General features: G+C 38.6%; 1 protein-coding gene across 1 annotated transcript; it reads right to left on the bottom strand.

Annotated features, from left to right (window-relative positions):
* Window positions 1-698: 698 nt before the first annotated feature.
* Window positions 699-26,359, bottom strand: DCAF13 (DDB1 and CUL4 associated factor 13). The gene is made up of 11 exons (XM_041412595.1): window positions 26,254-26,359; window positions 25,089-25,288; window positions 22,806-22,913; window positions 21,027-21,116; window positions 19,999-20,154; window positions 19,230-19,307; window positions 15,296-15,378; window positions 13,253-13,417; window positions 9,977-10,112; window positions 2,040-2,203; window positions 699-1,255 (listed from the first exon to the last, which is right to left on the bottom strand). The coding sequence occupies exons 1-11, from the start codon at window positions 26,321-26,323 to the stop codon at window positions 1,168-1,170; spliced, it is 1,338 nt and encodes a 445-aa protein (XP_041268529.1). The 5' UTR covers window positions 26,324-26,359; the 3' UTR covers window positions 699-1,167.
* Between the last annotated feature and the right edge of the window lie 6 nt (window positions 26,360-26,365).

The raw sequence follows: 26,365 nt of genomic DNA, 5'->3' as shown, positions 1-26,365 counted from the left end.
ATAAAAAAATTAAATATTAAGTTTACTCTAATTGAGCTCACCTTTTTTTTGTTTTTTTTTGTTTTTTTGTTTTTTTTTTGGTGCATAAGCTCAGGGCAAGAGGAGTGGCGTTACACAATGTTGTGTTAAGACTTAAAAAGAGGTTTTTGTACAGATGATGTTAAGCAACATTATAGTTATTACATATCTCATATCTCTCTTCAGTCTAGACAGCTTTGTTTAATTCCAGCAGAGTTTTCTCATCACCTTGGTAATTTCAGTAAAAGGCTGTTTATTGCACGGGAAGAAAAACACAGTGTTTCCCAGGCAAACTGTAAAGGAACTTAGGGATACAGACACCTTGTAAAGTGTGAAAATTCAATTTTTCTCCTATAAATGTAAAATAGAAAGCTTATAATAAATACCAAAAAAAGTTTCTGTGGTTTATAAAATTTATGTAATTTCTTCATTCAGATTTTGCAAGTTTTAAAGAGAAAAAATTATTCAACTAAGTAATTATCAATATTAGCAACTTAACAGTCTGAAGTTTGGTCAGCTTATATAACAATAGTTAAAAAGACAGAGCAAAATTATAAATGTTTACAGATGTCTGAAAATCCTGTTGAATTTCTTTCTGGATAAAATAAAAATAATACATTGTACTGTAAGAAGTATAATGCAGACATTTGGAATAATCAGTCTAAATAATCAAACTCTAGTCCATTGCTTAAGGTCACTTTATTAAATTTGTTTAAATAAATTTTTTTTTAAAGGACAGCATAAGGACAATAATTTTTGTAACTCCGTATGGAGCAGGTTTTTTTGCTTTGACAAGTATTAACCTATTTTATAATTTTTTGTTATTAACAGTACCAAGGAATAGAACTGGAATTACAGATATTCTCCACCAAGTTATCTGCTTGTATCAAAAGGGTCAAACTCCACTGCAATATGCAGTGTTGGGCCAGTAACATCAGACAAATGGCAAAAAGACATTACAGGGGAAATTCTCATAACTACTCAAAACAGACGATGGCTTGAGAAGTCAGAGGATGCACAAACTTGGAAGAGAAGTCTTGTTTCTGGAACCACATGCTGTCTTACCAAAGTCCATCCAATTTTGTACAGTGTATTCTTTTAATAGTGACGTTTTTCTTTCATTGTGGCATTTTGTACACGTGAAAACAATTATTTCACTACTGCCACAATATGCTTCTTCCTCTCTGGCACCAATGGCACAGATCCTGGCTTGCTGTGCTTACGACGATTCAGTTCCCTAGAAACAAAACAGAAGAATGAAACTCAGTAGTCACCACAAATGTTTAAGAAATACTGTCTTCCTCCTCAAGCTACTAACGAAGTTATCCTACAAAGAAAACCAAAAAAGTTAAGAACTGCTGTTTCTAATAACCAAAAGCCACATTTCCTTTTGGAAAAAAGGACCATCCCTTTTGAAAGTAACTTTAAAGTTGGCTAATTTAGAAAGGTTTCAAATGAGCCTTTCCTTGGGAGCTCAGCTTGGTTTTCATGTCAACACGATCAGCTACTTAAGTTTGAGGAGTTTTTAGCTAATAAAGATGACTAAGACCCACCACTTTACTCTTAATTCAATGGCTACAGCAAAGTATGCCACCTTCTACTCCTAGAAATTCCAATATGGCAATGATCCAGGTGGCATAAAACATTCATCCTGGAATCTGGCATTATCAAGAAAACCAAAACCACAAACCCACAAAAAACCAAACAACCCTCCACACACCCCATAACAGCCCATCCTATTTCCACTGCAATGGAGCATCATGCCATGCTTAACTCAGCACTGTGGCTCCTTCCAACACGGCATCTGTTGCCATGTCTTCACTGTACTTTTGGGAAGCAGCCAGCCCTCTCTGCCACTGGCACTCATCTGCGTTATCCTTACAATCAATCCAGCAGCTCATGATCCCTCATTTAGGTGCTCAGAGGAGCTCTACCACTCCCACAGGCCACTGCCACAGCAGCACTGCAGGGATGGGCTTTGTTCAGAGGAAGAGAAAGTAAAGCCAAAGAGGAACACGCACTTGCGCCGCCGAGCCTCCCTCATGATGCGCTGCTCCTTGATCTGGCAATAAATGCTCTTGGGCAAGTGTCGGTGCTGAGCTATGCGCCGGATCTGGGGGTGAAACTGGAACTTCTCCTTCAGCTTCTGATTGTAATTCATGGCTGCCTTCTCTCGGGGTGCAAGCTACAGGGAAAATAACACAGACAAGCACGTTATAAAGGAACAGGGATTTAACTGTCAATCTGCTCTACAAAACAAAACTTTTACTTTTCATTCAAATGGCTTATTTCTAGTACATTCCTTCAGAGTATGGGTAGGTAAGTATTAAAAAACCTAAAATTCCAACAATATCCCAATGCTCAAGCACAAAACGTTATCATTTTAAAGCTGAGTGAAGTAACCAAATCTAATTCTCGAGAATCAGATTTTAATGTGCTGTAGAGTGACAAATGAGAACACAAATAGCTGACAGTAAACACTCTTTGATTAGTCTTTCCTAACCTCGGGTTAGTAACCAACTTTCCCTGTAAACCAAAAATTTTCAGGCATTTTAATCACTAGCCAGTGTAATTACAAATGCTGCAGAGGAACTGTCTTCATGAACAGCTTTACAGATGGCCTGAATCTTACCCAGTACCCTGATCCCTTGGGAAGCACAAAGCATGGCTCAGATTTCAAGTATCAGCTTGACTAAATGGCACACAGAGAGTTCCAACTTTCATCAGGCAGCAAAAAAGTCTTAGTATCACAATCACATGAAATACAGGTGAGCTGGTATTGCCATAAAACACTAATTTTTAATTAATGTTTAAAATTCTGTCCATCAACATCATAAGTAAGAAAAACCTTCTGACAGCTAATCCACAGAAAATTTTTTTTCAACAAGGCTTTTTTCCTTTGGTCCTAATGTTTATTTATCAAAAAGAAAAAAATGTGTTTCCTGTGGTTTTGTTTAAAGCATGCATTGCTTTGTGAGGAAGAGCAATCTCTATGTATTGTGGATTTACTTGGATCTTTGGGAATTTCAGCCTAGTGAGTTTTCATATCAAATTTATACAAGCAGATTTTATATTTATATATTTTAATCCCATCCTCTTTTTCCTAACCTCCTTCCCAAACTCTGTAATTCCAATATTTCAGACATCTTAAAAACCCTTCATATTTTCAATTAAACCATGGCACTAGACTTTTGCCATCTCACATTTACATCACACTACTATCTCCACCTAAAACATTAAAAGTAAAACAATAGTTCAGGTAACTTCTGTTTATTCAGCTTTGCAAATGACTCAGTGTCACTAACTTCTCACTTTCAAGAAAAGACAGAAACTGATGCTAACCAAAAAAAAGGCAGCAACAAAATCAACAATTTTATTACACACGCAGTTGGAAATTTCACTTACAATATAATGAAACACCTATTTCCCTCCCCTTGAAATCAGCAATTGGCTATTTATTCTCCACTATGGAGATCACTTTTGTGTGTGAATTCTGGTAGAATTTCTCATGAATTCCAAATAAATAAATATCGCACTCAGATGATTTTGGTCCAGAATACCATAAATGGTCTGAAAACAAGTATTGATAAAAATTACCCCAAAGGAGCTTCTGATTTGGGACATTAAAGAAACCAGGTATCAGATACAGAGTTGCTCATGGCTCAAAAAATTCTTATTCAGACATCAAAGATACATGATGCTCTTAACCTGTTTCTGCACACCCTCTTGTTCATAAAATCCACATCCTTCTGCTTTACTTACATTCATTGTGGACTCTGAAATTGAAATTGAGTATATTTTACAGTCTTAGACCACTAAAGCTATCCTCCCCCTTTCACTGAAATTCCTTCTTGTGAGCCAGCCTGTGAATAGCTGGTTCACTCTCAGTAAATCCCAGGTGTTCCCACTTTGCAGAAAACTGCAAACATAATCCAAATTAAAGAGCTGTATTTTAATTAAATGCAAAGATTTTCCTTTAATTTTAGAAGAGCAAATTGCTGCTGATTTAGTATAACCTTGATGATTCTACAGACAAGAGGCGAATCTGTAAATTAAAGACACAACCAGGACATCTTATTTTAAAAAATAACATAGATTAAGAGGTGGTGGAGCCTGACTCCATTGTTATGGGTAATGTGGTATAGAAAAAGGGACACATGGTGACTTTCAACCCAACTACCAGATGCCAGTGGCCAATACACCTGGCTGTGCTAAGTCTACCCTCATCCACACGATGGAAAAAGAAAATTTTGCAGTAATGACAAGTTTCCTTGATGAGAGGTAGCAGAGAGCTAAGAAGGCACACAGCAGTAAAACACTGAATTTTAGCTCTCTCTTGCAAGTCACTTTACAAAGGTCAATGTGAACAGCCCAAGAGAACAGTGTTACTTCCCTTTCTGTTTTAGGCTGGAGAAGATGCACAGCACGATTTGCTTGATTAGAGATCTCATTTATAGGGACTAGAACACTCTCCAATTTAATATATGTAATAGTTTAGGATTTATGTGACATCACGAGTGGAAGACATGCTTAAAGGTGACATGTAACTGTTTTTTCGTATGTTCAAACAATAAATGTGCAATTTCTTTCTTACACGAGGAAAATGAAGACTATGTGGCAGAAACATAGCTGATTTGTGTCACTTACACAGGAGAACTTCACAGCAAATACTGAGGGTGAAAAAAGGGGAACAAGAACTCTTTAAATGCAACCAAGTTGTCAGCAATAGGAAAATGCCTCCTCGAGTAAACTGCCCATGCCTCTTCTCCCTCCTGATGACACAGACTGCTTATTTTTCCATCTAAGCAGAAGGAAAGTAAGCATTTTTGCAGAGCCCTGATTAGAAGCTAAAACCACCCTTAAAAGATTCTTCTCTTCAAGAGGGCTGTATTTAAAACTCCACACTATTAAGACTTCTGTAATTCAGCATGAGAATATGAAATGAATGTTTATCTGTCCTCTTCAGGTTGCCCTTCTAGGTTAGGGCAGGCAAGAGCACAGATGCAATATATTTTTAGAATCCAGATATATCCCAGCAATTTTCTAGACCATAGTTTGTCTTTATTTATTTTTCTATTGCTCTGCTGAAAACATCTTCTAAATTTATAGCCATGAAGTTCATTATTCATTCTTTCCTGGACCAAAAATTTGGATCTCTTTACATCTAAATGGATGACAAAAGCAAAAAACCAGAAAGGTAATGTAGGGCAATGTAGATATACATATAAGGTAATAAAATCATAGCTACAGGGCTGAAGTTGCAGGTGCACTGAATCACAAGCTGAAAATCACTATGAAAAGAATGCCATGACCCACAGGATCTGGTACTGCTTGTTATCAGCATTATCTCAGACAATGGAACCACATACTAGAAACAGACTGAAAGGATAAACAATTGCTTAAGACAGTTTTGACATGCTCCTGCTAATGCACTTTGCTAGATCAAAAACAAGATTTCTAACAGCACTTTCCCCTCTCTCTACTAGCCCATACTCAAAATCTGGTATTTCTACATTTTTTAAGAAAGCCTATGCTCCACTACTGTCCACTCACTCATCAGTAATTTCACTAAAATTCTAAGCATCCTAATCCACTGCTCGGTTCTAATTCATAAAAGTAACAGACAAAATTTTGCAGCCATTACTCACAGAAGTAAAGTTACTAAGAATTCACACTCTAAGAAGTGAAGTTATAGCTTCTTTTTTAATGTGGCAGTAGACTGAAGAGCAATACAGCTTTTACAAGTTTTACTGACGGTTCATTACTTTCAGTACAATTCAGAAAAACCTAGTCTATCCCTTTCTATCAATTACATTAATTGTACTATTAACTGAAATCCACTATATTACTACTGCTTTTTCAGCCTTTCCACTCAGACCAGGCTTTATTTTCCTCCTCAAAAGTCAAAATCATTATCTTTTCATAACCCCAAACTTCTTCAAAAGCACAGGTAAAAAAAGCAACAAACATAATTAACAAGCCATATTTTATGTATTTGAACAGTCTAGAGTTTCTCAAGTCTTAACTGAGTCTTTTGCTTCTGGGCATGCAGAGATAGATGTTCACTGCTTTAAAAATAACACCTGTTACATCCTATTTAATAATACATATTAATCAATTAATTATTGATTAATAAAAATTTAATAAAAATTTATTAAAAGCTAAATGTAGAAAATTATTTTGAAGCAACCTCTGCAGTAGCTCCAACACAGATATTTGGGTTTTGTTACCCCTATGTAAAACCTGTGCAGACTTAATTGTCAGTGGAGTAGAGACACAAGATGCCTCTGGCTCCTCCAGAAACTTTTCTTCTTTCTTTCATGTTTCACTGATTTTGAATAATGAGTGCAGTGCCAAATACATTAAAACCCAAAAGAAACATGCATGTCAGAACTGATGACTGCTCGGGAACAGCTCAGAAAGTACAACTTTCCAAGTGGATAAATGTTCACCAGCCACAACATGAGTACCATATATTCACTATAACTTCCTTTGAACTCAGCAATGTGAAAAAACAACTAAGTACACGAAAAAGGAAAAAAAAATTTTGATTACTATTTTTCTTTCTCTTTCAGGATGTTGATTTCTACCCACCCCCAGCACAAAAAATATCCATCTTAAAATACAATGTATTGCAAGATTTTAGCATTATATCAGAAATACAGTGACCTTTGGATGAGTCATTCAATCAAATCTTCTCAGCAAAGAAAAACAGCAGACCAAGCAACTAAGCATTTAAGACATATTTTGACACTTCTGACAGAATTACTGAATGTTCAGCTTTGAATATTTAAAACATTCAAAAAATAGCCACAGACTGTGGAATGACTGGACACTTATTTTATAAGCAAGCATATGCCTGTGAAGATAAGAACACCAACACTCTAAAAAATAAGCAGATACTAAAAAAAACATCAGTGGAACCTGCTAAATAGCCATTAACAGTTGCATTCTTGAGAATCACAGGAACTACCTGGCTGGATCAAACAGGGATTTGCACTGAATCCAAGCAACATTCCCAAGATCTATCCAAGAGTGTGATAAGCCATGAGGCCTCCTGAGTCCTATTAGCTACAACTGCTCTCTAAACCTCTGAAAAATACAACTTGATAGTGCTTCTAAAAAAATTTTAAATAACTATAGCTACTTCAGACAGCTTCAAATTCTGTGTTGTGCTAAATTCACGGCTTCAACACCATGCTTGAACACATTTCCATATAAGACACAGGGATGTGAAATGTTTTTTTCTCATTATAATGTAATTCTTCACAAGTTCATCTCTATCCTGTGAAATGAGGGCAATTTTTCTGTGCCCCTTTTAAGTTCTTCCTGTATTTCTAAATAGTTTTGCCTGTTAAGATGACTTTTGATGTTGTGAGGTGTTTTCTCTAAGATAGGACAATAAATTATGGGAGGATTTTAATTTATTTCACTTTTTAGTGACAGCAAAAAAAAAAAAACCTAAAAAAACCCACTGAAAAAAAATGCCCCCAAGAACAACTCAAAAAACAGGGGGGAAAAAAATAGACCACATGTCCCTTAACCTGTGTCATAGATAGTTATTGATTTGGTTCTCTTGGGAGCTGACAGCCCAAGTGCTGTGACAGAAATACACACCCTTACACACCTTACAAAAACTTCACTGGAATGATCCCACAAGAGCAGAACCATATTGTGGGTGCAGCCTCCAAGGGGCACATCAAGCAACAGTGCTGTAGTCACAAAGAAAAACAACAAAGGCTGTTTTGTGTAGGATTCCTGTCAGGTCAAGGAACACAGGAGTACTAACATGCAGACCATATCCAACAGCCAGTAGTCACAACTCAGTAGTGTCTTTTTTTAGGCCCATCCATGGCCAGTTTTCACTGACTACAGAAAACAGCAGAATGTCATTTGCCAGTCTATGTTCTGAACACTTAAACGATAGCTAGGTTGTCCTCTTGGTATGCAATATTTATGCTATATAGGAGTAGCTGTGTTTGCCTATTACTTCCCAGAGTCAATTATCCTTACTCTTTCATAAGAAAAGGAGCCAATGCCATCTAGTAGTCAGTACAGTGAACTTTTTGAACACATCTGAAAACATCAGGAACCCTTCTACATGAAAAGGTATTTGTGACATTCTTGTTACCCACTTGTCCTCCACAAGAAGGGCTCAGAGTAAAGATGCACGTCAAAAATACCACATAATTCTGTTACAGAACAGCATCTTAAAGAGAAACATCATGATCTCTTGCTAAAAATATAGTGAGCAAACAGAGAAAGCTTCAGTTAATATAATAAAATTAGGTGAAAAGGGCGTGGCCATGGGCATATGGATATAACAGAAGGAACACAGATAATATTTCTACCCAACACTGCACTATCTAAACAAATTCAACACAAACGTTAAATCCAAAAATACAGTCTCTAATGAGCTTTGTGGAATCCCCAAAATTAGCAACTATGGAACTGATATTTAAGTGTTTGACCAAAGCACCACATGGGAAAATACCAATACTCAATACAAAAGAGCAGGGGAAAAAAGAAAAAAAAGAAAAAAAAAATCTGTTAAAAATTAAAGTAAAAAAAAAATCAACCTAAACAGTAATTTGTAATCACAGTTACTGCAGAGACCACAAAGCTGTGGGATTTTTTAATCTACTGCTCAGTAGCAAAACTGAGAATACTAACAGGACTTCCCAATACCTATGGTGGGTCATGACTGAAGATATACAAGTTGTTTTAACTGTGCTACTCCACATCCAGTGCTTCAGAGTGCACAGCAGTCCATGAACTATCCTGTTTCCAGTGTAGCCCTAAGTACTCCTCCACTCCCTCCACCTGCCACCTCTCCCAGCTCTGCTTCACTTCCCTCCTACAGATGCTGCAAGTTGATGCAGCTTCAGGTAATCACAAGCAGCCTTCAACATTAGTATGCAACAGATCCAGCACCTCAGCTGTATCACATTCTTCCATAAATCACAGCTTCCCTTTCCTCTCCCCAGCACCTTTCACAAGATCAAGCAGAAACTCCACCAGGCATTATTTGACAGCTCTGCTGATGGGCTCAGAAAAGGCAATGTAAGCACCTCCAAAATACCATAACAATATAAAGCTACATAAAGGGATTACTCCCAGCACACAAAGTGCCAAATTCATTCTCCAAAGTCACTCAATACTTTGACACAACTGTGCAGATTAATCTATGCAATTGGTAACTGAAAGGGAACATTTGGGCTTTGTCTGTACACAAACATTTGAACAAGTATAACTGATTTGTATTTTCTACATTTCTCTAATGAGGCTGGTGATCGTTCACACCAGGAACACCTCGACCAAACAGACTTACACTGAATTAAGCAGACTTCAGATACCACCCTAGTTTGCCCAGCTGGTATCTGAGTTACACAGGTTAGGGACAATCTCGTTGTCTAACTACACATCAGTGCAAACAGTCTACTTTACAGTGCATATGCTTATCACAGCATAAATTTTTTATACTTTTTTTAACAAAAAAGCTGCATGAATGAACACAAACTAATCACATGCCAGTCACAATCTTTAAAAGCAGTAACTCTAAACTCCAACAGAGTTACTTAAGTATGGCTAAACAGAATTTATTACCTTTTTCCCAGTGGTAAAGGATGAATTCTAACCATTAGCACACAGGTAAAAAATTCAAATCCCGTTTAGACAGAAGTGATGATTATCGTTAACACTAAACAAGACCAAAAGAAGTCATCTTGTGTAACAGTAATGAGGTATCTCATCCTCTTCTTATTATTATAAGCTGCAGTAAATGCAATGAGCTGTACTGCACATGTCAATCTACAAATTAAACACAAATGTCAAACCATAATTTTACAGCTTCCCTTCATAAAGGAGTTTTTAAATATTGAAGAGGCTAACTGGTTGTAATAACAATAAAAGCCCCCAAACGTCTTGTGATAAAAAAAAAGCAAAATGCAACTCTTACCACTCCCAGTTTTTCAGAGGCATTAGCTTTCCACAGGCGAATATTCATCTCATCTGAGCCACACAGAATGTATTTGTTATCTGAAGTCCATTTTACGGTGATGACGTGCTGCATTCGTTTGGTATGATAAACCTCCCTAGAGCAAAGAGAAACATTTTAAAACGATCTATCATCACTTTTCTCACCATTACCTTTCGAACAGCAGAAAGCATTCTGTTCAAGGCAAAATATTTTTGTGTTTTCTTGCTGTTGTTTTTTAAAAAATCTGACTTTTTTAAACACTGCTGATCTTACCTTTCTATAGACAGAGATACAAAGGAAGCGTGATAGACTGATAAAGGACCACCTAGGATAACATGCTTTTTAAACCAGTGCTTTCACAGAAATTATAGTAAAGAGTTAAATAATAACTCTTTTTGCAAAATGTGCTAAGGGTATACAGTATGAAATGTATACTCTTCTTGAAATAATTTTGATTCACATGCTTTTACATTGAGAATTGTATTCTCAATGTAAAAGCATTGAGAATTGTATTACATTGAGAACTGTATTCTGTATTACAGAATGGGAATGCAGAAAAATAGGTGCCAAAGAATACGACACCAAACAGGCAAGGAAACATCTCCCAGCTGTCCACTTATGATATAGCAATGGATTTGCTACTCTTCACTGTGATTTCCCTCCTTTACCTAAAAATGGATTCCATTTCTTTTTTAATTTCTGCTGATCAGACTCCTGCTCAACAAGTGCTGTTGAAAAATGTTTCTGCACGCTGCAGTTAAACTAATATTTAAGTTGAACTTTTGTCTATTTTTCATCAAGTGTGTATAAAATTTATTATTTTATTTCTGCTGTAAAAATAAAGGACTAAATACATTTTTTTGGGAGTTTTAGCTATTTATTAGCATTCTGAAAGAAGGAAAAAGTAAGGCCTATTTATTGTTTACCGATAGCCACTCCTTTGATGCATCAGTCATGCACTACAGCTTATTCTCTTTCTTCCACTCAGTTATTTTTGCAAGGAAAACCCAAGTAATAATGTAAAAGAAACATGTAAGCAACACCTATTGAAGTGGTGAGGAAAAACTAAAGAGGGATTGAGCTGAAGTGGTTGAGAGAACAAGAAAAGTAATCAATACATCAGAATAAATAAGCTTTAATGAGCTTAATCACCTCTTTTAATTCACCAGCAAGCAATACTCTACAATAACAACTACGTGGAAGACTGAGCACAACTACCATCAGAAAGTATTAATACTCACATCAGTTTTCCACTGTTTAATGACACGTGTGCCCATCTGCACTTTCACAAGAATTTCTGTGTTTTACTTTCCTTCTATCACATGACTCAGTAACAAAGCTTTTCTTCACCCACCTTTGGGGAACTAAGTCCTTTTCCTTTTCACACTCTGAATTTGCAACCTTTGCCTATCCTGTGGCTGTCATCACAAGGTATTAAATGTAATTTTTCAGGGACAGGAAAAACAGAAAACATGGCCAAATAACCTGGATCTGTCATTTAGAAGTTTGCACAGAAATACAGTTCTGTTTACTAAGCATTTACTAAATTTAATCAACTTCATAAAAAACCTTATTTCTTAGGGCTAAACAATTTCATTATTTAAATTTTCATTTTAAAATAAAATAGAAAGCAATTGAAGTTAGGAGTTTTTCAGACTGTCAGGACATCAGAAGTAAAAACTAGAATAGCACCAGGATCCTTATTTACAGGTATTCCTAACTGCCCTCAGTTTTCCAAGCAGGATCAGATCTTCTATTTAGAGACTTTCTCCACCCCATGAGATTAATATGAACTGTGCAATTCTAAAGAAGCCCAGCTTCTAAAAAATTTTAAGTGTGCCAGAACACTCTAATCAGCTTACATAAGGCAAAATTTTTCATTTGTAAAGCTTCTCCTCACTAGATTTATGGCTACAACACAAAAGGGGGAAAAGTGTGTACAAAGAAAAACTCCTTCCACAGGCCTTGGCAACAATCTGCTAAAATGTGAAATAAAGCCTTTTACTGTTGTGTTATGGGGTCTGCAAACTTCTCCTCAGTGATGTGTATTAACTTTGCATATCACCACTTCTGTGAATGTTATTAATTCCTACAAAGAAGCTGCTAACCACATTGTTTAATAATGCAAGTCAGAAAAAAACCCCAAACCTACAAAGAAAATGCACCGCCTAATTACATTTAAAGTATTATTGCAAGACAAAGAGAACACGAAAACTATCTGTAGATTAGATATAGAGGGAATGTAAATAGCCCCTCCCATTATTTAATGCAGCACAGGAGCACAAACAGTTACACAGCATGCACAATTTCATCAATCAATAATACAAATATACTCCTTCATCAACCAGTATTTCAACATTTTCACCCTCAAACCACCCAGAACTTGGCTTAGTAACAAGCTTCAGGGAGGACAAGGTTGGAGAGAGGAAGTCAAGCAGAAGTAAAATAAAGTTAAGAATAAAGAAAAAGCAGGAAGAACTGACAAGAAAGAATAATGAAGGCAAGTTTATGAAGATCAAATGATACCAGAAAGATCAGATAACTTGCTCCAGTTTTCATCAAACTGAAAGAAAACCAAAAAATAATGGAGACATAGTAGATTCAATCTGAACTCCAGCAAAATATTTAATATACTGACTTATGAAACCTTACATGAAAAACAAACTCCATGTGAATTGTATTCAAAACACTGTATTACCAATCAAAGTCAGGTTAACAAAATATGAACAAAAGGCAGTAAGTGAACTGAAACAGATCACAAAAGGGTCCCAAACTGATCCTCAGGAATTCACACAGCAATCTATTTTTACATAATGCCTTTAGCAGTCATCCACATAGGATGAAGACAATCCCTAAAAACCAAATGCTTCAATGCTGCAATACACTGCAACTTAAGTGGTGACAGAAACAGAAGAAAGCAACCTAAAAACATTAAAGATGCATCGACAGGGAAATCAAACGGGATTCACCATGGTGAAATACAAATTACATGAGCACAGTAATCCAGTCTAATTTTAATTCCATGTTGTGGAAATACTGCTACTTGTTAAGTAGTTCTACTCTTCATCCATACTCCAGAATTAAGCCAACTACACAGCCTGTCAGTTTCAAGCTACCAACAGAATAGGACTTCAACACTCACAGGAAGCAAATGGCCCAATGAAGATGTTAATGAATGAATTAGTAATTTTGAGGATTTGGGAGGATGTCACTGGAATGAATGACGGCAAGAGAGAAAGGTGTAAAACTACTCACCTGCTGTGACCTTTGTCTACAGGAAAAATGCGGATGGACTTATCAAAGCTGGCAGATACAAATTCTTTCCCAGTGGGTGAATAATCCACATCAAGAACAGCAGACACGTGATCCATGTGCACCATCACAGGTGATTCAAGAAAGCGCATATCAAAAGTATATAAGCTTTAAAATAAATACATCAGCAGCTTAATATCATAACAAGTCCCAAGTAAACAGTACATTTTACATAAACCACACTAAAGGACAGAGCCATATTGCAGAGGGAACTCCTTAAAACAGCTCATAATACGTGAAAAGAAAGAAAACTACATTGTTTAGGGTTTGAAAGAAGCTTGTTAATCAGAGGATCTAGTTATTGGATCAGGTTTCTTGCTCCCTATCAAAGGACAGATAAGCTCCACTCCATTATCTGTCCATGGGTCAGACTCCAGGTATCACCCTGGCCTCCTTTACTCCACCTGCCCATATACGTATGCACCCTGAACTTGTAAAAGCATCTCTCAATCATTACAGCAAGTCTATCAGTTCTGAGAGGTTTCTTCACATTCCCATGCTGTGAACTCCTAGTAATTCAGAGTCTACTGTAAAGCTCCATTTGGTTGGCACCCTTTGTTACTGCCTAATTATCTTAGGCAGACAAGTGCAAGGAAAGCTTGGTGTAGCAAGTCTAGGAGCGCAGGGAAAGCTTGGTCTTTACCCACGGAGACGCTCGTTCGCAGAGCACACTATCTACAGAAAAACATTATGTTAAAAGTAAACACCCAGCTGCTGGACCACAGCTGGTCTGCTCTTAAGGACTTTAAAGCTCAAAGAAGCTGGGCATAATCATTGTGTAGATCATCAAATAAGCATATGTGCTTTACAGACAATGCATTAACTGGAATCTGATTAAGATACACTATTTAGTAGAACTATCAGGTTAAAAAATTTAATTCAACAGGTTTCTCACCTTCCCTTCTGCAGATGAATGCATAACTGAAATTAAATACATCTTACTGAATACTATAATGGTGATTATTGATTTTTCCTTCTAAATTCCCCAAGAGAAAGTATGCAGCATCTTATTCAAAACTGCTACTCCATATAATCAGCAAATACTTGCATATGCATTGATGTGTGCATTTGCCTTTGCATACTAAATGCTTTAGGCTGCCAGAGGACAGTTGTCCCTGACAGCAACAGCTATAGTTTTTAGTTTAGCAAGAGGAAGAAAACAAAAATTAAAAAAACCCAAACCAGCCAAAAAGCAAATTCATAAACAAGAAACCCAAACTTATAAACAAACAGATTAGGTAGTCTAATAGTTTTACCATAACATAAATACAAGAAAAACAGCACATTAAATTTAACACCATTTTCAAGGTCTGAGCCAGATTCTATTTCCTTAGAAAAACAGCCTTAAGATAAGTGATAAAATTCCTATGTTCTAGAAGAAAACAGTGATCTATTGTTAGATCACTGACTTCCTGGAAAAAAGGATATGGAGCATATTTGCAATGGCCTAGTTTTGAAGAGACAGCTTTTTCAATATCAGATTAGCTGTTCACATGAATAGTATTGTTCAAAAGTAAAAAACTGCTCTGAGACATTGAAAGGATAAGTACTGCAGTCTCCAGAAATGTCTCACAAAAGATTAATTTGTTTTTTTAAAGAAATGTTCTCATGAAAATAGCTGATCAGTACAATGTATCAAGCTTCACAAGAGCTGGCAAGAAAATAAACACTTATATTGCCTCAGACTGGACCAACAGTACTTATTTTCCAGGACCCATCTCAAGTTATACTTGCATTGGTTCAGCTGCATTTATTCTAAATTACACTGCTTTTTACCCCTCAAGTACTGAGACACACAGAGAGAGGCAGTCTACTATCAATTCATATTTCTTAAAATCAGTATATAATTCTCTAGGTTATAAAGCAATTCAAATTTAGAGTCTGAGTAGTCTTTTAAAAATTTATTTTAGCATGATCATAAATAACCAAGATACAGATGAAAAATATAACCTGTCCAGGATTATCAAAAATCAAGGTTACACTTACTTGTAATCTTCATTTGCTGCAGTAAAAATGAAAGCTTCCATAGGGTTCCAACACAGTGTGTTTGTCCTCATGTTCAAGATAACCTGAAATATATTTACACGTTGCTCCTTGTTAAAGGCAGTAAAATACTCACTGCAGTTCAAAACTTCCCTGAAGACAAGCACTTAGTAGATAGATAATTATGGCAGAGGAATAGTACATGACAGAATGTTTCCTCAACAGTGTTAAAGTGAAACCCAAGAAACTCCTGCCCCTCATTACATGTTTACTGCTTTGGGCCACACAACAATTAAATTTTCCTCTGTATATCACCTTAGAATCTAATTCTTCTAAGTGGTCATTTAACATGGCAACCTGCTAGTGGTCAACAAGTAAATCTGGAACTTCCAAAAATTTCACTTCTCTGTCCTATTTACAGGAACCTTTAGTTAAGTAATCTATAGATACACCTAATTAAGTGGTTACTTCAAGGGATATAGTCATTCACTGAAGCTGTGAAATAGCATTTGCAAAGCAATTATAACATGTTTATGTTCCCCCAGTTATTACCCCTTCATTATTTTATGTCTAAAATTGCAGTTTACCAATTCTCCTGGCCAGTTGCCATTTCTTGAGGAAGTGCCAAGCGAGGCACACAGAAGTTACTGTGTTGCAGGCACCCAGCACTCTCACTGTGTCAGCAGTGAATCATTCCTCACACGTTTGTAAGATTTGCTTGCTGCTTGTAAGCATATGGCCAACAAAGAGGCCAGCTGGCCCTGAAGTGGGAGGAAGGCAGCTGATAACAGACTAATAAAACCCTTTTACTTTCTAACTGCAGACTAGACAGGAGGCACTAGCAAGCTGTATGTTGGATGTCCCCACCTTGGAGGACAGCTGGGCCCCTGTGGGACAAGGCAAGGCAGGGAGAAAGTCATCTGACACACCAGACACTGCAGCTTTGGCTTCCGCCGAGCCTGAGAGGAACTTCCAACCATTTATTTGAAAATAAGAACTACACAGTATGCCTGACACAAAGTGGATGTGTAATTACAGAGCAACTGATTAACAAACTGAACAACTCTAAACAGGATTTTCTACAATGCTCCAGGCCAGCTATAATCCTACCTAAAAATCCTGAAATTTGGGTGCTTAACACTATGATACTCAAACCCCATTTTTGTTCTTGGCTTACTACACTGAAAACCATAAATTTACACACATATTTCAGAATATAGTTGCACAATTATAACCCTTCCAGTAATGAACACAGTCTCAAAACAAGTTTATAGTGATGATTTTACTGAACACCCCTCCAAAAGACTGCACTGAATGTGTGTCTATTCCTCTCATTCTCCCTAAATCCTCATTTCCTAGGTGACACCACCAAGTTCATTATAAAGTCTCTGTTGCAAAACACTGCTTATTTTCAGGAACTGCATGCAACCAGAAGTGAATGTAATCATCAGATCTCTAAAGTGATCTCTAGTGTAAAAAGTAGACACTGAGATGTCCCCTGTTTACACTAATGCAACAACCAGAATCTGCTCAGATCTCAGTATTGTCCTAGTTATAAAACTTGCACAAAACTGGGAAGTTAATAATCAAGGACTGTTCTTAATTCCTTCCTCTACAAGTTTATCAACCACTGCAAAATGAGCACACAATGTCAACCCACCATATGTATAATAAGTACTTTAAGTCATGCTACAAAATAACTTCAATATTGCTAAAAATCCAGCTCTTTCCAAAGTAGTCAAGTTCTGTCATGCTCCGAATCTCTTATTTTTTCACCAAAATTTACAAGCCTTCAGTTGATTTCAGCAGTGGCTTTTGGAATTAAAATAGTGCCTAAGAAATAAGATTGTCTCTACAGTTCTAGCATAAGGTTTAGTAAAAACTATGTAAGGCAGCCTGGGCTGAAAGTGATTTAAGTTGCTGTAAATACATTAATAATGGCATTTCAGAACTATCTAAACCCACACCAGAGCCATTTTTAACTGCTATTTTTAATCTATTGTACATCTTCTTAGAAAATGGGTGAGTTTAATTCCCCATTAAGACAAGTCCAAATTGTGAAGTCCCTGAAGACTTGATTCTCTGGGTTTAATTATTTTAACTGTGAACAGTTGATTACAAAGAATGTCAGCCTGGAAATGTTGAGATGACTTTAACACAGAAACATTACCCAAATAATTAACCTGTTTTCCTTTACTGCCTACAAGGTTTCTAGTTGAGAAACCTAAGAATGCATCAAGCAAGAGAAAACACAGTTCCTGTCAGCTGTTAAAATGCTAGTCTATCTTTAAAACACCCTAAGCTTTCCTGATCCCACAGGTTGCACAAGAATGACTTTTAAAGAGTACCAATTCCTAACAAAACATTTTCCTCTTGTCTTTCAACAGAATTGCTTTCACTCATCTTTCCCAGCTTTTTTTAGACTAGTTCCTCTTTTGAACCTAGGTAGCATCTCACTATCTCATCCCTCCCTTTTTAAAACTTAAGGCTTTGAAACCCACACTCAGGACAAAAGGGCAACAGAGCTATTGCTTCATGATGTGAAAAGCTGTACTCCTATTTCCATTAATGAAGGGACTCCCACTGAGCTCCAACTGCTTTGCTGATCAAGTCCCAGGAATGCAGCAGTGCCAGAAACCAGTGCCCATGCATCAGTAAGGTACCACTAATAAGCAAAACCCTTCTCTTAGGAGTTCCAGAGCTCTTATCTCTCAATGCAGAAATGGATATTTCACTTGCTCTCCACAGCAGAATCATCTCTGTCCCAGGAAGAAAGCCAGTACTGTGCCCATGGAAGCAAGGAAGTACTAGCCAGTGTTTTATTCCTACAGCAGGAAATGCACCTCAGCACGCTGCTTACATGAGATACACATATACAAACACAGTCTACAACAGTGCACACAGTCTACAATAATTCTATATGCACATGTATGTACAGTCATATATTTAGCATCTATGTAAAATTCTGTTAGATTCAAACTTAGCCCACAAAGGATCAAGCTGCATCCTTTGACCAGATGCTGCAGCTCTACAGCACTGGCTGGGTTCATTTCAACGTTCAGCTCTTTAGCTGGCATCACTTACAAGTTTCTATAAGCACTGCCTCAGTGGCCCAAATGAAACTTCACTAAAAATTGTTGGGGCACAATTGGGAGAGAAACAAATATTGCTATGCCAACAACATTCCTTTTTATAACTAAGTACCATTTCAATGGTGTAGTGTGTATCAGCTCAATGATGCTGCAGACAGTATGTAACACAGGAGAACACTGAGTGCACATTCACAAGCCAGAATACTGCATTTCAAGAAGAATATTGTTAAGATAGTTCTGGGGCTCAGAACTGCTGAACTTGATTGAGGTTTGATATGTGTGTATGAATTACCAGCCTCTTATCTAAATAAATACAAATATTCTGTTAAATAGGAACCTTTAGGTCATCGGTACGTTCCACATACAAATATTTTGAGTACACTGCACAGGATTTCTGAATATTTATAGTAGGTGTATAGGGAAGGGTTTATCTCCCTTTGGAGGAGAAACACCTTTTCAAACACACAGCAAGGCTCTCCAGTGGTGAAGCTACCTTGCTTCCTTCTGGCAAGGAAGAGAAAAAAAAAATTTAAAAAAATCACATAGACAGAATGCAATACAGGAACATAAAGTTCTTATTATGAAATTGCTGTCAGCTCAGGCACTTGATCAAGAATTACAACAGAGTGAGCATGACAGCCTGTCTGAATGCAGAAAAAGGCTCTTCCAACTCTGTATTGTTTAAATCCCAACATTAATTGAAACTCAAGACTAAGACAATGAAAACTCAGTGAACTCAGATTTCAGAGCTCCCCGATCTCTACTGTCACCAACAGTTACATGCTATTAATATATTCAGTATGATTATTAGCAACAGTAATTAATCTTAAAAAGTAAAATATTACCTTCTTTAATGGAGTTGATTTTCTCATATCATAAAGCACAATATTTCTGTCAGAAGCACAGCTTCCCAAAAGGTAAGTCTGAAAAAAAAAAAACCACCAAAACCAGTGTGTATGGTGTTTTGAATATTTCTAGAGTGTGGTTAACAACTTACGAGATACCTCAGCTATTTCACAAAGCTGGTCATGAGTTTCCTTTTCAGTCAAGAAAACACATTCATTAATTTTTCTGTACAGCTAATTACCCAGCACAAACTTTTAAATAGCTTTCCTTGTAAGATTCAGAATCCATGCAGTGCCCTCTACTTTAAAACTAACAGACAATTCCTCATAAACACTTTTCCCATGAGCACAGCCCAGTCAAGGGGTATAACAGAAGTGCTGTAAAAGATGAAATGAAATTGTTTTGCCATGGGGAGGGTGAGAAGTCTCAGTCACAGGGAGTAGAATACTGGAAGAGATGAACTGGCAGCCACTTAACTGCTACACTGTATGACTGAGGTACCAGGGATGTATTTTTGTGGGCAGAATGGAGACTGCCCTGCTTTTGTTTCTCCTCTCCCACACTAACAGAGACAAAAGATAAAATTATATGGTACTACATTCCAAAATAATATAACCATCAAAACCTATGTATACATCCCCCTACATATTCCATTGAAACATAAAATCTAAATTTGGAAGAAAAAAAAATAAAGATGGTGTAAACAGAGTTTATATCTCACACTGCTCAAGAAAAATACTAATTTCCAATATATTACACAATCATTACCTCAATGGGATTAAATTTTACACTGCTTATGCTATCAAAACCCCAAGTCAGAGAACACTTAGGGCTTGTCCTTTGTTCATCCCAAATGTCCACTTGATGGCCACAGGTAGCAAAAACAGGCTCCTTCCAGTGGTGATCAATTCCTGTATACACTGTCTTTAAGGGAAAAAAAAAAAAACAAAGCAAAGATTTTAAAACCCAATTGCATGCCTAAATACTCAAGTATGTCCTGTTAGAAAAAAAATCAACAAACCTTCGCATGTGGAGTCTCACATGGTTTTTCTCATTCATATTACTGAAAATTAACTCACCACTGCTACTGGAAACTAAGCCTTATCAGAAGTACCCCTTCCAGTAGGCAAGCTTTCTTTTCCATTTAAAGTGCATGTACGCATTTCTTGTGAATGTACAATGGAATTGGCACTGAAGGCATATTTACAAAATCCTGGCTGATTTTAAAGCAAATGAAAATTTTAAGAGTGCAACTGTATTTTCAGTGGGAACTTGAATTCCACAGACACTGCAATAACTAAAGAGTCTCAAACTATCTATTTGAAAAAAGCATTTAATGTTTTTCTTAACACAAGCTTATCATAAATTCAAAGTGCCAAAATATCTATTTTTAGATTGCTTTTGTTAATAAGGAAGATGTAAAGTTAGTATTTTGTATTGAATGGCTGTGAGATATTGGTATGAAAAGTAAGTAATGCAGACTAAGCACTGACAATACACATCTGAAGAGACTACAGAGAAATGTGACCAGTTTGCAGGAAAGGGATAATTAGTACAGACAGAGCTAAGCAGTCTCTGTTGGCATTTGAAGAGTCCTTTCTGGTTACATGTAAAGTAAGTGTAATAAAAACATGATACTTTAAAAGTGCCATTATAAAATTTGCCAGCAAATTACAACCAATTATGATAACAGGTGATATCAAATTATTTCTCTCTCCTTCAAAAGCTAGATATGAAATGATTCAAACTTAATTCAAAAGAAGAGATGTGGGAAAATCAAAACTCAGATTTACTACCTTTCCAAGAATTGTATGAATAGGTTCTTCTTCTTCTCCATATTCTGGGCTCTCCATTTTCCACTGCTTCACGGTTTTGTCATCACCAACCTGGAAATATTAGAGAAATCATGTAGTTTTATGTAAATATATTCCCTTTTATTTTGCTAGATGTGCTTTGCAATTAAATACAGGCATCCTTTAAAAAAATATTCTGATATACACATGCTTCCTCCTGCCTGTTCATTGTTCCATTTTACACCTCCAAGCTACAGATTAGCTCTCCTGGCCATAACATGTCATTAAAACACGTACATGGTCTGACTGCAGTGAACATTCTTTGTATCAGCCCACCTGGCACTGGTTTTGATGTGTGGCTGAAACAGCCCTGATCCAGCACCCAAGCCCTGGCTGTGCATTTCCCCTGCTCCCTCTCTGTGTCCATCATCCCTGCCTCACCCACCAGCAAACAGGCTTGGGGTGGGCAGCAGACTGTGAGGGGACACGGGCGTGACAGATGTCCTGAACTGGCCAAAGGAGTATCCCATAGCACAGAACAATGCTCTGCAATAAAAGCTGCAGTACTGGGAGCAGAAAGAGCAGGTGGGGGCTGCTCAGAGATTGTCTGGGGATCTGTCGGCTTCTGAGGGCAGGCGATTGATTCCCAGTTTGTCACTTGTTTCCCACCACCACTTTCCTTCATCTATTCCACTGTCCATCTTGATCCACGAGGCTTTTCCAGTTTCCAAAATAGATAGCTGAACAGGAAAATGGTGAGCTGGAATGATAGCTATTTTGTAAGGCTACATTTTGTGATTTTTAATCAACTGGCATCCTAAACTGCAAATTATCTTCTGGAAGTCACTTTGGTGAACCTGTAATCAGTTAAAAGGCACTTTCCACCTCAGTTGCTCTGGTTACCTGGTCCAAATTTTGTTCTACCTCTCGCACTAATGCCAGCACAAGCTTTTACAGGGCTGTGCAGTGCCTGGATCATGGAAACAGGCCTAAAATTGTTAACTTTACAAGTTTATCTTCCCCTCCCTGACTGCACTACTGCTGTTTCTCTCCCTCTCTCAATTTTCAGGCAGACAGATTGTCAAAAGGGGAGTAGCTAACTTGGAGTCACTTAAGATTTTTTACTGTGGCTTTCCCTATATCCTAACTACATCCCTGTGACCTAGTATGTACCTTAGAAAAAATAAATATACTGTAGGGAAAATGGCTCTTCTATGACCACTTCAAACAAAACACAAACTCATGACACTTCCTGTTTTCAAAAACACTTCTTGTTGTGTTGTCTTAGAACTGTTTTAATGCCAACAGGAAGACATACTATTTCCAAGCAGTTTACATGCAACTGAACCTGTTGTGGTTTTTTATAAAACTATAAAAAATGATCTTAACTTAATCAGATTAATCATAATATATGCAAATGGTTACTTTTTTACATGGTATATGTATATGCAAATGGTTACTTTTTAACTTTTTTACATCTTGCAATGAACACAATCCATTTACTACTTTAACAAAAACTAGTTTACTGGAGTTTTAATTACATGACCATCTGTTAGCTCTTTGCTGGTATTTATCCCTTTGATGGTCTTGAATGACATCCACATCACAGCATCAGAAAAAACTTCATCCTAAATAGAACTGTCGGGTTCACTGACACATTTAATAAGTGTATTCATACAATATTTAAATGTTCTATGGCAGAGAGCAAGCTTCTCAGTGGAAAACAGATGGTGAGCAGGTACTCTGTGCTGCTGCACTGCTAAGGAGACACAGAATACTTACAGTGAAGAATGATGTACCACAGAAACGGGCACACATGCCTCGAACGAAGCCTTCGTGGGCTTGTATCGTGCGGATGCACTGTCGTTTGGTCAAGTTCCAAATTTTAACCTGATAAAAGCAAAAAGCAAATATTCTGTAAGCTTTCTACAGCCCACAGCTGCAGTTCATAATTCAAGTATAAGAAACCACATATGCTGTAATGAAATGGCAGAGTTGGTTTGGACATAGGTCAGATTTGATCATGTTAAAAATTAATTATTTCTTTCTTGAAAATAATTTTAAAAGTGAGGTTCTTTCATTCCTACCCTCCATCCTGACTTAAGCTGTATACTTTCTGCATTTTGCACTCCCCTATTTTTGAACGCGAATTCTTGCTAAAAAACAGAAGCAATTACAAAATTAGCAAAAAAATACCCCTTTAAAGACAAAAGCACAAAGAAATTTGGAACCAACAGATTTTTTTTCTGTCCAGCTGCTGTACTACATTGTGTGTGGATGTCCACCTCTCACAGAGGTTTCAGTTTCAAAGCTTTTGGGCTCATTTAAAAACCAACAACAAAGAAATGGAGGTCACTTTTTATAGTTTTATGTATTTATGGTACCAAGTACTTTACTTGCTCTACCAGTGGATAAGAAATTTGGATAACAACTTTCATAGAAATGTGTTCCACTTCTCTCTGAAAAGGTTAACTTCCCTTATACTACTGCATGACATGTGTACTTTCTATAAAAAAGCAGAAAGCAACCAACTGCCTAGAAGACCTTTAAACTGCCCTTGAATACCTTTAGAGTATTCAAGTACCATCAAATGAGCAATGTAAGGGTGAGAAAAGACAGGTAATTCAGAAAAGACAGGCAGTTTTTTCTGCAACTAGTTCCAATTAAAGTGTCCTTGATTGCTATTTACAATAGTTATGTAAATCAAATATATACAGGGTTAGCCTTCTTTAGGGAGTACAAAACCCTGTTATTCCAAAAAAATTTTGGTTGTGTGCCCCTTCATCCTAGCTAATCTGGCAGTTTAACTTCTTTAGGGGGAAGAGTGGAGACGGGGGGGTCATGTAGGCAGCAAAAAGCAATCACAATGTGTACTGGCTTTGCATGGCCAGGTTTTGGTAGTGGGGGTCAACAGGGGTGGCTTCTGTGAGAAGCTGCTGGAATCTCTCTCCACATCCAGCAGAGCCAATGCCAGCCAGCTCCCACACAGACCCACCCCCTGGACAAGGCCAAGCTAATGAGAAATGGTGGTAACAACTCTGTCATAACACTTTTAAAAAGGAATAAAAGTTAGTGGGCAAACGTAATTGCACTCAGAGAAGAGAGGAGAGAGAATACATGAGAGAGTAACTCTGCAGACACCAAGGTGAGGGAAGAAGGAGGAGGAAGAACTGAGGTTCCCCCGCAGCCTGTTGTGAAGACCTCGATGAGGCAGCAGTGCCCTTGGTGCCCATGGAGGAGGTTAATGGGAGTGCAGAGATCCACCTGCACCTGTGGAGAAGACTGAGGCCAGATGCACCCAAAGCAGGCTGTGATCCATGGCAAGCCCTTACTGGAGCAGTCTCCTGGCAGGGACCTCGGGACCCACGGAGAGAGGAGCCCACACTGGGGCAGGTTTCCTAGGACATGTGACCCTGTGGGGCACCCACAAGGGAGCAGCCTCTGCTTGAAGGACTACACAATGTGGAACAGTCATCCACACAGCAGCAACTCGTGAAAAGCTGCAGCCTGTGGAAAGGACTCACACTGGAGAAGTCATGGAGAACTGTCTCCCACGGGAGGACCCACAGTGGAGCAGCAGAACACCTCCTCTCCCTGAGTAGAGGGAGGAAGAACTTGTAATGAACTGACTGTAACCCACTTCACCCACTTCCCTGCACTGCTGGGGAGAAGAAGGGAGAGCCTGGGAAGGAGGGAGGATGGGGAAAAAGGTAGTTTTAAGGTCTTATTTTACTTCTCATTATTCTGTTCTCAGTTTGTTAACAGTAAATTCAATTAATAACCCCAAGTTCAGTCTGTTTCGTCCCTGGTGGTAATAGGTGAGTGATCCCTCCCTGTCCTTATCTCAGCCCATGAGCCTTTCCTACAATCTGTCTCCCCAGTTTCTCCCCTGTATAGTGGCAGAGCTACAGAGCAGCAAAAAGTTTCACCTTCCGAGTGAGGATGAAGGCAACAGGCCAAACAGAGACAGAAAAGTAAGGTGTGACAAAACCAACCAAACAAAACACAAAAGAGAAAAACAAAAATAAGAAAAGATACCTTCTTTGATGTGGATTGTAAGCTTACCTCTCCATCACAAGCTCCAGACAGCACAGTAGACAAACTTTTTGGATGTTTGGCCATGCAATTAACTCCATCTCTGTGGCCATCAAGTGAACTAAGAAAGGGTTTTGCAAACACACGTTCTAGTTTTGTGGCATTCAGAGCTCTTGTGTACTCTCGTGCAACCTCAAATGGATGCAATGCAGGGTCATAGTTCCTTGGAACTGCAACAGGAAGAACACACATTAGAAACCCCTGCTGGAGCAGGTCCAGAGGAGAGATGAGCTGAGGGACGGACTACCTCTCCCATGAGGAAAGGCTGTGAGAGCTGGGGTTGTTCAGCTTGGAGAAGAGACAGCTCCAGGCAGACCCCACTGTGACCTTGCAGTACTTAATGGGGGCTATGAGAAAGATGGGGACAGACTTTTTAGACAGTCTGTTATGACATGACAATGAGTAACAGTTTTAAACTATAAGAGGTCAATTTAGACTAGACAGTAGTAATAAGCTTTTTACAATGCAATGGCACATACCCCATCAAGGTTCTGAGCAGCCTGATCTAGCTGAAGATGTCCCTGCTCACCACAGGGCAGGCTGTGGGGGGTTGGACTAGACAACCTTTAGAGTTCCCTTCCAAGCCACAAAACTCTATTATTCTGGGCGTAAAACCAACATAATTTTTGGTAGTTTTAAGAATGAACGTGCAAGAAGCAGAACTCGACATGAAACAGCATTAAGCGCAAAAAACTGCAAAGGGTAACCTAGGAAATACTAAACGCAATCTGGGGGTACCAGACCAGTGATTAAACCCCCAGCCTCGCCCTCCTGCTGTGACGCCGCTTCCAGACCAGGCTGTGGCAGCTCCAGGCTCCGCCACCCCGAGCTGCAGCTCCGGCAGCCGCGGCCCGGGCCCGCACGGCAAGGTCTGCCCGGCGATCCCCGCCAGGGACCGGCACCCGCAAGGAGGGAAGCCCAAAGCGCGCTGCCCGAGCTCTCCGACTCTCGCTGCTAGCGGGCAGCGGGAGGGGACGGGAGGGGGCCGGGCCGGAGCGGGACGCGGACGACGGGCGCCCGAACGCCTTCCTGCGCCGCCGGCCTCATGCCTTCCGGGCGGGCCGTGCCGTGCCGTGCCGTTTCCGGCCGGGCCGGGCCGTGCCGTGCCGGGGGCCGATGCCGGAGCCCCGCTCACCGCGCTGCAGGTCCAGCTTGGTGTCCCGCACGTAGTCATCGGGGTTGCGGCTCAGCACCTTCACCCGCATCCCGCCGCCGCCGCGCGCACACGTGACCGGATGCGCCGCTCG

This window comes from Onychostruthus taczanowskii, unplaced genomic scaffold, assembly GCF_017590055.1.
Source record: "Onychostruthus taczanowskii isolate IOZ18803 unplaced genomic scaffold, ASM1759005v1 scaffold4, whole genome shotgun sequence".
Taxonomy (NCBI): Eukaryota; Metazoa; Chordata; class Aves; order Passeriformes; family Passeridae; genus Onychostruthus; species Onychostruthus taczanowskii.
The sequence above is the reverse complement of the archived record's forward strand: the minus strand, read 5'-3'. Positions and strand labels throughout refer to the sequence as shown.

Coding starts and splice junctions, on each gene's coding strand:
- DCAF13 (XM_041412595.1), bottom strand. CDS start 26,323: ATGCGGGTGAAGGTGCTGAGCCGCAACCCCGATGACTACGTGCGGGAC. Junction 22,914..25,088: donor CTGGAGCTTGTGATGGAGAG/GTAAGCTTACAA, acceptor TGCTTTTATCAG/GTTAAAATTTGGAACTTGAC. Junction 1,256..2,039: donor AGGGAGGCTCGGCGGCGCAA/GTGCGTGTTCCT, acceptor TTTTGTTTCTAG/GGAACTGAATCGTCGTAAGC.